General features: G+C 58.0%; 1 protein-coding gene across 14 annotated transcripts in view; it reads left to right on the forward strand.

Moving 5' to 3' along the window:
* Positions 1 to 15,183, forward strand: part of GTF2IRD1 (GTF2I repeat domain containing 1) — a 117,047-nt gene that overhangs the window by 51,820 nt on the left and 50,044 nt on the right. For all 14 annotated transcript variants that reach the window (XR_014840271.1, XR_014840270.1, XM_021086347.2 and 11 more), the window contains 8 exons: positions 378 to 561; positions 5,571 to 5,596; positions 6,833 to 6,941; positions 7,648 to 7,685; positions 8,163 to 8,243; positions 8,848 to 8,937; positions 13,460 to 13,507; positions 14,421 to 14,486. Coding sequence is in view for 12 of the 14 variants with exons in the window: in XM_021086347.2 (XP_020942006.1) it covers positions 378 to 561; positions 5,571 to 5,596; positions 6,833 to 6,941; positions 7,648 to 7,685; positions 8,163 to 8,243; positions 8,848 to 8,937; positions 13,460 to 13,507; positions 14,421 to 14,486 (642 nt within the window). In the remaining 2 variants the exon portion in view is untranslated. The remainder of the gene's footprint in view (positions 1 to 377; positions 562 to 5,570; positions 5,597 to 6,832; positions 6,942 to 7,647; positions 7,686 to 8,162; positions 8,244 to 8,847; positions 8,938 to 13,459; positions 13,508 to 14,420; positions 14,487 to 15,183) is intronic.

Genomic DNA, 15,183 nt, shown 5'->3' on the forward strand with positions numbered 1-15,183 from the left:
GGGTCTCAGTGGATGAAAGAGCAGGTGCAAAGGCCCTGGGGTTGGGTGTGTGCCTGGGATGTTGGGGAAGCAACAAGGAGGCCAGAGAGAGGGAGCGAGCGGGGGCACGAGAGGACGGAGATAAGGTCAGAGGTGAGGGGGTCGCAGTCACATAGAGCCTTGTAGGACTTTGGCCATCTCGGAGTGAGATGAGAGCCCACAGGCATGTTTTTAAAGAGAGAAGTGATGCTTCTGGCGTTTGGGGAGGATCCCTCTGGCTTCCGTGTGGCCAGGGTGGTGCCTGGGAGGCGGGAGGCAGTGATGAGCAGGCCCTGGGGCCCTGCATGTCCCGCGGCCTCCATCCCGCGTTCAGTTCAGCCTTGCCGTTGCCCTTCCAGCGGAAGCCCTGGGCCTGGACCACATGGTCCCCGTCCCCTACAGGAAGATCGCCTGCGACCCGGAGGCCGTGGAGATTGTGGGCATCCCGGACAAGATCCCCTTCAAGCGCCCCTGCACCTACGGGGTCCCCAAGCTGAAGCGGATCCTGGAGGAGCGGCACAGCATCCACTTCGTCATTAAGAGGTGCAGGGGCCTGGGCTTAGGCTGCTGGGCTGTCGGGGCTGGACCTGAGCTTGGGGTGTCAGGGTGGGCTGTCAGGGCTGGACCTGGGCTTGAGGTGCCGGGCTATCGGGGCTGGGCCTAGGCTTGGGGTGCCAGGTATTGGGGTGGGGTTCAGGGTGTTGGGGCCGGACCTGGGCTTGAGGTGCGAGGGTGCTGGGGCTGGGCCTGGGGCAATAGCAGGCATGAGGCAGAGCCCCGGGGAGGCCACAGTGGGACAAAGGTGGAGCGAAGGGGTTCTGTAACCTGACAGCTGTGTGGCGTCCTCCTTTCGGCCTCTTCTGAAGATTGAATGGAGAAATGGAGGCGCAGCTCCTGGCCCGAGCAAGTTCTTAGCCAGGGATGCTTTCCTGCCCCTGAAGATGACCTAAGGCTGTTTGCACTTAGCTGCCTGAGCTCAGGTGGGGCTGGGCTGGCCTCTCCCCCTCCGCACCTCCCACGGGGCTCCCTGCCTGCTGAGAGTTTGTCCACCTTCCCTGTCCTCCAGGTGGCCGGTCTCCCTGTGCAGCAGTGCGTGGGCGGGTGGGAGAAGGCACAGCACGATGGGCTCCAGAACTGCAGCAGCCCGCACAGTCTGTATCCCCCGCCCTCCCCGCCATGCCTGCTGACACCCACCCCCGAGTCCCCTGTCTCCCAACTCCGGCGGGAGACTTGCCACCAAGCGAGCATCAGTGTCTCCAGGCAAAGCCCAACTTCCTGGGATGCTTGCTCCTAAGCGGTTAGAGATGGAGGCTGGCCAGAGGCCATTCCTCCAGCATCCTGACCGCCGCAGACCCTTCCCAGGTCTCTGTCCGGGTGCTCTGGGGGTGGGGGGGCTCCCAGCATGGGCAGGGACTCACGTGCCTGCTTGCTTTTTTGTTGCCCCTAGACCATAAGCCAGGCCTTTGTGGCTCTTTGCTGAACCCCCAGTGCCCCCCGCCGTCCCCGGGATGTGGCAGAGGCCAGCCGTATCCGTGCAGGGGGTGGATGGACGGATGAAAGTGCTTGTGCAGATCTGCACTCGTGCCGTCCAGTTTCTTAGAGCTTAGGAAACAAACAGGGTAACGGGAGAGGGACGTGCTGGGGGCCTGTTGAGGGGAGTCCGGGGGCCTCTGTGAGAAGGTCCTGCTGGCTGGGCCAGAGCTGGGAGGTTGAGAAGGTCCGAGCTGGGCAGAGTCTGGTGAAGGGCTGTCCTTAGTGAGCAGCCCAGATGCCTGAGGGGGAAAGGGGTGGCGATTGACTCAGAGCGAAGAGTGATTCCAGAGCCTTGGAGAGGCCTCTGCAGGATTGCTGGATGCCAGAGCCGGGGTCTGCTGGGCCCTCTGGCTGCCAGGGGTGGGGGCAGCAAACTCTAGGAAGCAGAGGTGAAAGACTGGCGCGGAAGCCACTGCGGCCGTGGTGCGCGGAGGGAGAAGAGTGGCTGGATTGGGGGTAGAATCTGGGCTGCGATGGGGTGGGCCGGCAGGCGGAATGTGAGGGGAGTGGGGAGGCCGGGGTCCCCTGTGTTTCTGAGTGAGTTCACCTTGGAGACGCTTAGGAGATGGAATTTTCAGAGGCCGAGCTAAGATGTCAGAAGCTCGGGAGGGAGGTCGGGGTTGGAGGTAAAAATCTGAGCGTTGGCATCTTGGGCCAGGAAGGGATCACAGAGCAGGTGGGAAAAAGCGGCGAGAAGAGAAGGGGGTCCAGGTGGCCCCTGGGATCCCCATGTTAGAGGCTGGGGCGTGGATGAGCAGGGGCCATCGGCGGAGGAGGCTGGGAGTGGCCGGGAGGTGGGTGGGCCAGGGAGGGGACTCAAAGTCAGCTCTGATGCGGGGACTCCTGCTCAGAACCCTTCGCCTCCCCTGGCTCTCCGTGTACCCCCAGTGCAGCAGCTCCCAGCGTACCACGCAGGCGCCCTGGCAGCCGCTGTGATGGCCTTGGGGCCGCTCCCCTGTCCCTCCTGGTTCCCCTGCCTCTGAGCCCGAAGCCCTTGCCTCTGCCTGCAGCTCCTCCCTCCCACCTGTCTTGGCCGTGCCTTTCGAGGCAGACTTGTCTGTCCAGGTGCCCTCCCCTCTCCTCACTCGGAAAGACTCTCCCCCTCCACAGCAGGTGGTTCCGTGAGTTTCAGCGCCCCTCAGCAGCCCTCCATCACGCTGGTCACTTACAGCAGAGGGACCACCTCCAAGCCGTCCCTTGTGCCCTCACGATGCCTATGGGGAGGGGGGTGTCCCCCGGGCTGAATCATTCTGGAGGTGAATTGAAATCAGTCTCCCCTCTGTCTGGCAGTGCCTCCTGTTGTCTCGCTGAAATCTCTCTGGCTTCTGCCTCAGTCCTTTTCCTTCAGTTGACTTCTTGGTAGCGAGGCAGGGGCTAGGGGAGCAGAAGGCAGGAGGGCCTTCCCGGTGTCCTCTTACCTACCTGACCCTGGTATTTGAGTCCGCGCTGTGACTGACTTTCATCTCCCTTGGTCCAAACTGTAGCTCACTTAATTCCTCACCAGTATTTGCTGAGCGCCTCCCGCAGGCCCAGCCCTGCCCTGGGCTCTACAGAGGACTTCAAGGCATCGTCGCCCCCTGCCCCCAGCAGCTACCGCCAGTCATGGGGGATGGTGACTTCCGTGTTGAGTTCAGGGAGCATGACAACAGCATGTTTCCAGGTGTAGACAGAGTGGCCTCTGAGCAGCAAGCCTATGGGACTTCCTGGAGGAGGAAGCTTGGCATCGGGCAGACTGGGCTTGAAGTCATGAGCTGTGTGCTTCTCTTCTGAGCCTCATGTTTCCTTATTTGTTAAAATAGGGACAATGAGGAGTTCCCTGGTGGCCTAGTGCTTAAAGATCTGGCATTGTCACAGCTGTGGCACAGGTTCAGTCCTTGGCATGAGAACTTCTGTGTGCTGTGGGTGCAGCCAAAAAATGAAAACCGGGACAGTGATGCCCCCGTCTCAGGTTTTTCTCAACAGAAATGAAGTAGACAGAACACACCTGGCACGTGATAGATGCTCAGTAAACAGCAGTTCTTTTCCTTGACCTCACCCCCCACGTATAAGCGGTAGCACTGACAGCCTGGGTCTGAATCCTACCACTTCCCAGCTGTGTGTCCTTGGGCAAGTGCCTTACCTGTTCTGTGCCTCACTTTCCTCATCTATAAAATCGGGCCCGTTATCCACCTGTCACAGTGGTGGTTGGAGACTGAATGGCTGTGAGCAAGGTGCTTCGAACACAGGCTGCTCCGTTCTGAGCCCAGCACATTTCCCTGTGTTACACGTCCCCGCCTCACCAGTGAGACATTTGAGGTGCTCCCAGCAGAGATGGTCCAGCAGAAGCGAGTCCAGAGGAAAGTGGGCTGGGGGAGCAGCCAGGGGGTGGAGTTTCTGCCCCGGCCAAGGGGTCTGTGGGGTTGGGGAGATCCGAGTTCCTTCCTGCCCAAAGGAGAAGCCCCTCAACAAGGCCTGGGGGTCTTATTATTAGCAGAAGAGGGCTCCCTGGCCCCTGGGACCCCGCTCACGCTGAGCTCTGGCCCCCAAATCCCTGGTTCCCCCCAGGACACGCCCCCGAATGAGGGCTGTATTCACACATGAGGGCTGGATGTGTCAGTTCTACCTAAGGCAGGACTTAAGGGCAAAAAGGACCTGAGGGGGACCCCGGCACTTGGGAGCATGCACGGTGACCCTTGATCAGCGCCCGTCAGGCAGGCTTTCCGGGCCAGGCAGCCTGTGAGGGCATCTGTCACTGAGCTGGAGCCACACAGACTTTCTCCCCCACCCGCAGCCCCCCTAGGGGACGGCGCAGGCCCCTCCCCCGTGCTCCTTGATAAGTAAACATAACCTGCCATCAATGCTGGCAGGCACCCGTCGCTGTCTGAGTCCAAAGACAAGGGGGCGACCGAAAGCAGAGCCTGGAGTCACCGGGCAGCAAGACCCCAAGCATGGCATCCTGTTCTCATCCTGAGAGGCACCCACTCCGCCTGCCCCCCGCTCCGTCTGGATCCCCCAAGGCCAAGAGGCAGCCAGAGGGAATAACTCTGGGAAAAAGGGGCTCCGACAAACAGGACTTCACTTGTCCCGTGTCACCTCTGCAGCCTGACTTTAGCGACCAGAGCCTGTCCCTTCATCCAGCTACTTCATCTGGCTCTCTGCAGGCTCCCCAGACCAGCGGCCTGAGGCTCCCCGACACATGGGGGGGCCACCCGGTGGGGGCTGGGAGTAGAGCAGAAAGAACAGCAGCCCTGGAGGTAGGCGGCCAGGTAACCCCAGCTCCCTCACCGACCTTTACCCCATCCTCGATTTCCTGGAATAAGAATTCCAGGTGTCTTATCAGGATGACTCAGGAGTCCCCAGGTGGCCCTGGGCCCCCAGCCGTCCCCCCTCCCATCCATCCTGTGTGATGACGGAGTGTCGCGCATGGTGCCGTGCATGCCGTGGGCTCCCCCCTTGCCCACGGGGAGATGACGGGCCTGAGCACAGCACCAAAGGCCGGTTCCCGCCCCCTGAGCGCCTCCAGCCCTCCCCTGTGCCTTTACCTAGGCAACCTCTTAACCATCCCACCTGAGCCCGCCACCCCCGACTCCCTGAGACACCCCTGAGGAGTCCCACATGTCGCCCTGCAAGGCTACAATCTGGGACAGGCCTGGCTTGTGCCATTGACAGAGAGCTTCTTGGAAGCAGGGCCCATCCCTGCCCCTGTCGCTGAGACACAGATGATGGTGGGTCAAAGGCTGTGGAGTCCTGGTGAGTTGTCCACCAGCTGTGGCCAAGGAGAGCTCAAGGCTGCAGGAGGCCCCCCTACTCCCGGACCCCCATGGGCTGGCTGATGCGTCCCCTGGCTGAGGAGAAGTGGCTCGGGATCGCTGGCTATTTGGGGTATCTGGCTTTTCTGGACCACCCTCTCCTGCCCTCCGTGTGGCCAGCCCGGTGCCCAGCTCTGCAGCAGTAGCCGTGCATGTGAGACTCAAGTGACCGTCACTGAGGGGACCTGGGTGCCGGCTCCCCTCTCATGCCCGTCTCTCCTCTCTCCCCAGGATGTTTGATGAGCGAATTTTCACAGGTACGTGTGGGTACCTTCTAGGCCCTTCTGAAGCTGCCGAATGGATGCCCCAAGAGTGCTTGAGCTGCTGTCACACCGGACCCCGGGGCGGGGAGGGCCCCTGGATGTGGCTTCTGCATCCTGGGTGGACACAGGGCCCCCAGCTCCCAGGCGCGGAGAGACTGTCCAGACATCCGCTGCAGACACGGGATGCCCTGGTCGGGGAGGAATAAAGTTAGCGTTTCCTAACTACTAGCATGTCAGGGTGCTCTCCTAAGCTGCTGGCATATTTCATTCTAATTTAATTTAGTTTTCAGCAGCCCTGTAAAGTGGCTTCTGTTCTTTGCCTTGAAGTCTAGCTAGCGAGCCCTGGGGCCTGGCTGCAAACACGTGTGTGGCCCCAGAGCCCAGGCAGTGACCAGTAGGCAACCAACCTCTCAGGTAGAAGAGGGGGGCTCTGCCAGGTGCAGCAAAGGGAGCATCTGGGTCCCACCCTGGCTTTGTTTTTTTTTTGTTTTTTTTTTGTTTTCTTTTTCTTTTTGCCTTTTCTAGGGTCGCTCCTGCGGCATATGGAGGTTCCCAGGCTAGGGGTCGAATCAGAGCTGTAGCCGCTGGCCTACACCACAGCCCCAGCAACATGGGATCCGAGCCGCGTCTGCAACCTATACCACAGCTCAGGGCAATGCCGGATCCTTTAACCCACTGAGCAAGGGTAGGGACCGAACCAGCAACCTCATGGTTCCTAGTTGGACTCGTTAACCACTGCGCCACAACAGGAACTCCCCACCCTGGCTTTGTGACCTTGGGCAAGGTCATATGGGCCTCAGTTTCCACATCTGTGAAGTGGGGGTGATAAGAGCACCATCCTCTGGTTCCTGGGGCAACTCAGCGAAAGAATGGTTGGTTCCGTGGCTCAGCCCTGGGGGAAGCTCTGCTCCCTCCCCTTCCAGCCTCAGGAGCGTGTGTGAGTCAGGAAGGCCGTTCTGGCTTTTCCCTCCTCCCACCCGGTCCGCTCAGATCCCTGGCGTCCTCTGGCGCAAGGGCCCTTGTTCCTCATCCCAGGAGGCTTCCCTCCCTAGGAGCCCTTCCTGGCTTGGCTGGACACGGAGGCCACGGGAAGGCGGGGCAGAGGCCAAACCACACCGGAGGGGCGCCCCCAGGAGCTTCCCACAGAGGCCCCTGCCGGTGCCCCGAGGGCGGAGGAGGCTGCAGGCCCTGTGCCCTGACCCCCCTGCCCTCCTCGACTCCCTTCCCCAGGGAACAAGTTTACCAAAGACCCCACGAAGCTGGAGCCAGCCAGCCCGCCAGAGGACACCTCTGCAGAGGCCTCCCGTCCCGCCGTCCCGGACCCGGCGGGGACCGCTCGGTGAGGCCGTGCCCCGGCTGCAGCCGAGCTGGGCCGAGGTGGCGTTACCTGCGGGGAGGAGCCCGGCCTGGGGCTGGCCAGGGGCCCCCTCCTCCAGACACCCCCGTGCCTCAGCACTCAGCGGGCCGGGGGCTCAGGGGACCAGAGCCTCTGCAGGATTCTCCCACCTGGAGGGGTCTTGTCGCCTGTTGGGATCTAGCCACACGTTACCTGATCTCAGACCCGCCCTCGGCTCATGGCCTGGTCACTGGCGCACCCCCAGCCCCACCCCCGCCAAGGCTCCGGGTTCCTGGGGACCAGGGATGGGCCCTTGACCCCGGGGCTGCTGACCCAGCCCCGTCTCTCCCAACAGGGTTCTGTGAATGAATTGAACCTCATCGCAGGCCCCGCCCAGCCTCCTTCCCAGCCTTCCTACCCTTTCCGGGCTGGTGGTCCCCTTAGCTCCCACCGCCCCCCACAACCAGCACTGGTCAAACCCCCGCTGTCCTAAGCTGTGGGGCTCCTAGACGGGCCAGGCCCAGGCCTCAGGAGCGCCCAGCTGGTGGGGAGGGTGGGTACCCAGAAGTTCACCCCAGGATAGGGGCAGCCAGGAGACCTGTTGTGGGGGGTGTGGCACGGTGTGTGGGGGGCGGGATGGACCCCTGATGGCTTGAGGTGGGTGGAGCTGGGGCTGATGCGACGTCCTGTCCTGGCTTCCTCCCCACAGGTCAGACAAAAGCGGTCTCTCGGAGGACTGTGGGCCAGGTGAGGAGCAGGGCCCTGCCATGTGTGTGTGTGTGTGTGTGCGCGCGCGCGCGCCCGCGCATGCAGTGGGAGGGCGTCCCCCAGCCCCGCTCAGCAGCCCTGGGGAGGAGGCAGGCTCCGACCAAGAGCCTGGGGTACTAAGGAATCCCTCTACCCACCCCGGCCCCCTGCCCCCCCAGGCCACGCTGGGAGGTGCTGAGCAGACCAGGGAGGGGCAGATGGGATGTGGGGGGTTCTGGGGGGTCCTTGGGAGACCTGGTTTCTGGTATCACCACCTCTTCATGTGTCCTTGGCAAGGTGGGTCTCACCTGCCAGGTCTGTACATTGTGGTCCATCTATAGCCCAGGCACCAGGGCTGATGTGACGTTTCCTGGCACTACTAACAAGTCACAGACAGGAGAATGTTCTGGAATGACTTGCCCTGCCCTGCCAGGCTCACACCCACACCTGACCGGATCCCTCGTTTCCCCCTCGCAGGAACCTCTGGGGAGCTGAGTGGGCTGAGACCCATCAAAATTGAGCCAGAGGACCTGGATATCATTCAGGTCACTGTGCCAGGTAAGGGCTGACTCTGCTGCCCCCCACCTGACTGGGCAGAGATGGAGCAGCTCCCCAGGCAGGGCAGAGCCCCTGGACCTGCCACAACCCCCATGTCCCCGCCCCTGCCCTGGGCTGTCCTGCTCTGTCTCCAGGGCGCCGTTTCTCTGGTCTGATCGTGAAAGGGTGCAGCACTGCGTGTGCTCTCTGCAGCCGGGTCTGCCCTCCGTGCTGGGGTCCCGTCCCATCTCCCACCTTCCTGAAAGTGTCCCCAGCCTTCCCCTTTCTGGCTCGGGCCCCCCGGGATCTGGGAGGCAGAGGGGGGAGAATAAAAGATCTGCAGAGTAAGAAGATCTGAGCTGGACTCCGACCTGGAACCCTCTGAGCCTCAGTTTCCATATCTGTGGAGAGGCTTGTGTTCTTGGCCTCTAGAGGCGCAGTATGTGGTAGCCAAGAGCTCCAGGCCCCTCTGGTCCCCACTGGCCTCCAGCACAGCTGTCCTTTCTGAGTCCCGGGTGCGGCTTCCCTGTCTGACTCTCTGGGTCCCTGTGCTGGGGTCCCTGAGGGACCCCAGTGGGGTGGGACGGACAGAAGATGCTGTCGTCATTCGGAGTTTTGCCTCCAGACCCTTCCCCAACCTCCGAGGAAATGACAGACTCCATGCCTGGACATCTGCCCTCGGAAGATTCTGGATACGGGATGGAGATGCTGACTGGTAAGAAATGGGCCAGGAAGCCCCCAGACTTTTCTTGGCATTGAGTGCCCCCCCTACCCCCCCGCCCCTCTTAGAGGAAAGCCAGTGTATATCTGACTCCTTAACCCAGGCTGAGTTCCTTTCTGAAAATGCAAAACGGGCCTTGAGTTATATGAGGTCTGGTTACTGTGTCTTTCTCAGGAGCTCCCATTTGGATAAACTTGTTCATTTATTCAACAACTATTTATTGAGCACCTACTAGGTACCAGGTCCCGTGCATGGTACTGGGAACAGAGCAGTGAACCCAGTAGACTGAAGTCCCCTTGTGGACTCCCATCCCAGTGCAGGGAGGCACATAGTAAGCCAGCCAATTAAAAAAAAAAAAAATAGGAAGTCAGATGGTGGTAAGTGCTGTGGGAGACACAGAAGCAGGAGGGGAAGAGTCAGGGACAGGAGCGGGTGGTTATTACAGGATTTGAGTGGTCAGAGAGGACCTCACTGAGAAAGTGACATTGGAGCAAAGACCTGAGGGCCATGCGGGCGGAAGCCATGTGGCCATCAGGACAGAACTTCCCAGGCAGAGGGAGCAGCATGTGCAAAGGCCCTGAGGTGGGCTGTGCTCAGTATGTCCAAGGAAGAGCAGGGAGGCAGGGTGGCTAGAGTGGAGTGAGGTGGGGGACAGGAGGTGGCGGGGTGGGCTATGCAGGGTTGCATACATGCCAGGAAGGATTGGGGACATGACTCTGAGGAGACAGAAACTAGTGGGGCGCTGGTGCGAATGGGGGACATTTTAACAGTATTCTGACCTTGAGGCTGAGAACAGACTGCGGAAGGCTGGGGACAAAGTCAGAAACAGACTCTAGTAATAATTTAATCAAGTGGAGTGGTTGTGCAGGTGGATAGCAGCAGGGATGGGGTGGGGTTCTGTGTGTTTCGTTTTTTAAACTTTACGTTGGAAATGTTCAAAACCACACAGAGTTGAAAAGGATAGTTGAATGCAGCTCACATGCCCAGCCCTTTTGCATCCATTTTCAACAGATGTTGTTATAGGTAAAAAATAAGCGGACAGAGTTCCCATCGGGGCGCAGCGGTTAACGAATCCGACTAGGAACCATGAGGTTGCGGGTTTGATCCCTGGCTTTGCTCAGTGGGTTAAGGATCCGGCGTTGCCATGAGCTATGGTGTAGGCTGGCAGCTACAGCTCCGATTTGACCCCTAGCCTGGGAACCTCCATATGCCACGGGGGCAGCCCTAGAAAAGGCAAAACGACCAAAAAAAAAAAAGAAAGAAAGAAAGAAAAGAAAGAAGGGGAGGTCCTGCTGTGGCCCAGTGGGTTAGTGATCCGGCTGGTCTCTGTGGAGATGGCAGTTTGATCCCTAGCCCGGCACAGTGGGTTAAGGATCCAGCATCGCCGAAACTGTGGCGCAGGTCTCCACTCTGGCTTGGATTTGATCGCTGGTCTGGGAGCTTATCATAGGCCACAAGTGCAGCCAGAAGAGAAAAAAAGAAAGAAAAGAAATAAGTATCATTATACGTAGGTAATACTTTTAAAAAGTGAATCATTTTCTGAATTCCCGTCAGGGCTCAGCAGAAACGAACCTGACTAGCATCCATGAGGACGAGGGTTCGATCCCTGGCCTTGCTCAATGGGTTAAGGATCTGGCGTTGCCATGAGCTGCAGTGTGGGTGGCAGATGCAGCTTGGATCTGGTGTTGCTGTGGCTGTGGGGTAGGCCAGCAGCTGCAGCTCTGATTGGACCCCTAGCCTGGAAACTTCCATATGCTGTGGGCGTGGCCCTAAAAACAACAACAACAAAGAAGTGAATCATTTTAAAGACAAATAGTGTGTAAATGATAATATAGAAGTTCTGCAGATATGGATATTAGTACGTAAATGATTTGGGTTTGGAAAATGCTGTAACCAGGGATGCCGGGCCGGGGCGGGAAGAAGGCTGGCGTTTGTTTCTCTCGGGTGTGCTGCCTAGTGTGGGCTTGATTAGGAGGGGAGGGGTGGGTATTGCTTACGGAGACTGTGCAAAAGCATGGTTTTTTAAAGAACGGTGCAAAGCAATCTCAAAATGTCATGTTCAGTGTGAAAAGCAAGTGCAGATGGATATGGACAATATAGCATTTCTCTAAATTTGGAAACATAAAAACAGTATTGCTAATGTTTTATCCCAAAAATTGGGTGCAAAAAAAAAAAAAATCGTGTGTGAATATGACAAAATGCTAACATTTATTCAGTTTCCAGCTAGTGGGTCCATGCATGTTTATTCTAATAGTGTGAATGTTTGACTGCACTTTTAAAAATTTCCCCTCCCCAAGAAATGAGCACGTGACTGGAAAGATAAAGAAGCAGGTTTCCTACAGGCCCGGATGGATGATGCCATGTTAATTGGTGACAGAAGAAAGGCAGAACGTCTCTGCTTCTCGTCTGCTTCTCTCTTCTCTGTCGGGAGGATGGCCTGGAAACAGAAGAGAGTGAGGAGGACCCGGGGGTCCAGGTCTATGAGGCCAGATGAAAAGGGTCTGCAGAGCTGCTGGGCATGCGCGTAACCTGCAGCTTCCCGTGGGTCTCATCCCAGGAGTTCCCGTCGTGGCACAGTGGAAATGAATCCAACTAGGAACCATGAGGTTGTGGGTGTGATCCCTGGCCTCACTCAGTGGGTTAAGGATCCCAAGTTGCCGTGAGCTGTGGTGTAGGTCGCAGACGAGGCTTGGATCTGGCATTGCTGTGGCTGTGGCGTAGGCCGGCAGCTGTAGCTCCAATACGACCCCTAGCTCCATATGCTGTGGGTGTGGCCCTTAAAAAAAAAAAAAAATGAGTCTAATCCAGGACAGATAACACCTAAGATCCACCATCCAGGGAGCTCCCTGGTAGCACAGTGGATTAAGGATCTGGCATTGTCATTGCTGTGGCACAGGTTCAATTCCTGGCCTGGGAGCTTCCATATGCTATGGGTACAGCCAAAAAGAAAGGAAAAAAAAAAAAAGATCCACCATCCTTAGGAGGTGGGAAGTCAGTGGATGGAGAAGGAGCTGACAACAGAAGATAGACTTGGAGAAGAGGGTTTGCCCAAATTGCAAATGGTGGCCAGCGTGTTAGTCCCAGGCACAGTTCTGGAACGGATTTCCACATGGACAACTGTGAGCCATCAGAAGGGGTCATCCGTAGGAATGAGAGGACTCGGATGACGTCAGGATCTCAGGCCGAGGAGTTCCCGTCGTGGCTCAGCAGAAACGAACGTGACTAGCATCCATGAGGACGCAGGTTCGATTCCTGGCCTCGTAGGTTCAATCCCTGGCCTTGCTCACATTGCCATGAGCTGTGGTACAGGTCAAAGATGCAGCTTGGATCTGGCGTTGCTGTGGCTGTGGTTGTAGGCTAGCAGCTGCAGTTCCAGTTCAACCCCTAGCCTGGGATCCTCCATATGCCTCGGCCCTGAAAAAGTGGGGAAAAAAAAGAGAGAGAGACAGCAAACAAACAAGTGCAGCCACAGGGAAACGGGGACTTAGCAAAGCAACGTCTCTTGCACCTTTTGACTGGACAGAACTTTTGCTGAGCACTTGGCAACTAGGCATGCATGGTGCTGGTAGGAATGCAGACGGGCCAATGGCTTTTTAGAGAAATTGGTCTGTTTGAAGAGCTGTAAAAATGAGCAACCCACCACCACCACCACCACCCCGGCCCGGACATCCAGGAACCCAGTCGAAGGAAACTGTCTGAAATGTGGATGACGTTTCCTGCCCAGAGATGTTCGTGGCAGCGTTAACAAGGACCAGGAAGAACTGGAACCGGTCCTTCTGTCACGGAACCGTCAACAGTACCCTCCTGGTGGACTCTTACGCAGCCGCTAAAAATAAGCAACAAGGAAGAGTCTTGAAGACACAAAACTGATTGAGTTGTTTACGACCATGTTGACAACGTAATCACTGGTTTGAGGGAAGAAAAATATCCAAAAATTAGCTATGTCAGGTTAAGAGATTGATTTTTTTTTTCATTCCCTACATCAGTGCTGGTGAACGTTTATTTTATTTTTAATTTATTAATTTTACGGCCACACCTGCTGCATATGAAAGTTCCCAGGCTAGGGGAGCTTTGAGGTTTTTTGCATTGGAGCTGCAGCCGCCGGCTCATACCACAGCCACAGCAACACGGCGGGATCCAAACCACATCTGTGACCTACACTACAGCTTGCAGCAGCACCGGTCCTTAACCCACTGAGCAAGGCCAGGGATCAAACCTGCATTTTCATGGAGACTATGTTGGGTCCTTAGCCCACTGAGCTACAGTGGGAACTCCTTTTTTTTTTTTTTTTTAATACATTTTTTTTGGCCATGCTCTTGACATGTGGAAGTTCTTGGGCCAGGGATCAAACCTCTGCCACAGCAGTGACAACACTGGGTCCTTAACCTACTGCACTAGAGTAGGTTCCTACGCTCCTGAGTCTGGGCCTGCCGTTCCCCACCCGTCTGGCCCGACTTTGGGGTGCACAGTGCAGGAGGTGATGAACGTGGCTGCCTGGCATCCTTTTCTCTTTCAGATAAAGGCCCCAGCGAGGACCCGCGGCCTGAGGAGAGGCCTGTGGAGGGTGAGGCGCTGCTCCCCATTCACCCCCATGTCTCCTCCCCTCCCCCATCCCAAGGCTCCCATTTGTCTCTCCCCAGCACCCACTTTGGGGGTGGCAGTCCTGTGGGCTGCCTGAGTTGGGAGAAGGTCTATAAACCCGTCTTCTAGAGCTAGGGGGTACATGGTCAGGGCCCGAGCAGTTCTTTCTGGCAGAGGAAATTGCAGGGCTTTCTTACTTTGTTTTCACATACGCCCTGCTTTCCAGAAAGGTTCTGAGGCTGAAATCTGAGCCTAGTCTTCCTGAGCAAGTCATCATCAGGCCTGAAAGCACAAAATGGGCTTTGTGTCCGACAGACGTGTTCAGTCTTAGGAACACTGCTCAGTCCCGCCCTGCAGAGCATGGGAGTAGAACAGGCAGGGAGACCAAGGTGAGGTGGGTCTGTTTCCACCCCTGGAATGGAATGAGTGGCGTCAAAGGAGAGAAATGTCACTTTCCCAGTCCCAAACCCAGCTTGGCAGAGGATACAGGGGTGGGAGGGTGGGAATCTATGACCTCTTAGCAAATATCCACTGCCACTTGGTGGCAGCGTACTCAGTTGGGAGGCTTAGTACTCATGCACTGGATAAGTCACTGCTGGGCTAGAGTGACTTTCATATCGAAAGGCCCATGGTCATTCTTAGATCGCGAAACCTGCCACTCAGGCCTGGTGATGCCCTAGACCCGCTTTCACAAGCAGGTATTTGAGCCCAGGAATTGTGGCCCTGTGTGCGGGCGTGCCACTTCGGAGGAAAAAGGTTACCTGCCACCACCACCCTTCCCCATCCCGAGGTGCCTTCTCGGGTCCTTCTCGGTGAAAAGCAGAACTGGGATCTGAGTGAGAAGCTGGGTCCCCACGCCCCCAGGGAAGCTCAGCAAGCTGCCCTTTGCCTTCCAGACAGTCACGGTGACGTCATCCGGCCTCTGCGGAAGCAGGTGGAGCTGCTTTTCAACACGCGCTACGGTGAGCGAGGAGCCGGGCAGGGTCTGGCCGGCCCGACCTCCCTCCAGCTGCCGTTCTTCCAAGGGACTTTAGGCCTGACTGGCGCCCCCATCCCAGCAGCTCCCTGAACAGCGATGGGGGAGGGAGGGGCCAGAAGGGCTGGGACCCACTGGGTAGGGGCTGGGGCATTGCAGGGACAGCTGCCCAGCCACCTTCTGGGCTCCAGGCACCCTGCCCGGGGAGCCAGGCACTGCCAGAGAAGCCCGCCTTCTGAAATGCAGCACCCCGCCGCCTCGGTCAGCATGCTCACACGTGCCGTCTGCCTCAGCCCCAGCTGGGAGAGGCCACTCTGCTGTACCTGCCCCTCAGTCCCCACCACCCTCACTCAGGGTCCTCTGGAGGACACCTTCGAGGTCTTTCCCACTAGAAAGACCAGGGACGAGGCTGGGAGGCCGGGCAGAAGCTGCTCTTGGTTCCGCCCCCGTGGCTGGCCGGGCACTGGGGGGGGAGCTTCCCACCAGTTCTCCCATTTTACAGATGAGGGAAAACAAGGCCTGGGGAAGTGCCGTAGCTGGTCCAAGGCCCCACAGCTAGTGAGTGGCAGTGCCTGGCCTGGGACTCAGATCTGTGCCCAAGGCATGGTATTGGGCCCTGCAGAGGATTTAGGGTTATTTATGGTGGCACAGGGGACCTCTGGCGGGCCTTTCTGGCAGTATGG

This window comes from Sus scrofa, chromosome 3 (assembly GCF_054392235.1).
Source record: "Sus scrofa isolate SSC_HxYL_T2T_F1_AM1 chromosome 3, Sscrofa_HxYL_maternal_Yorkshire_Landrace_v2.0, whole genome shotgun sequence".
NCBI lineage: Eukaryota > Metazoa > Chordata > Mammalia > Artiodactyla > Suidae > Sus > Sus scrofa.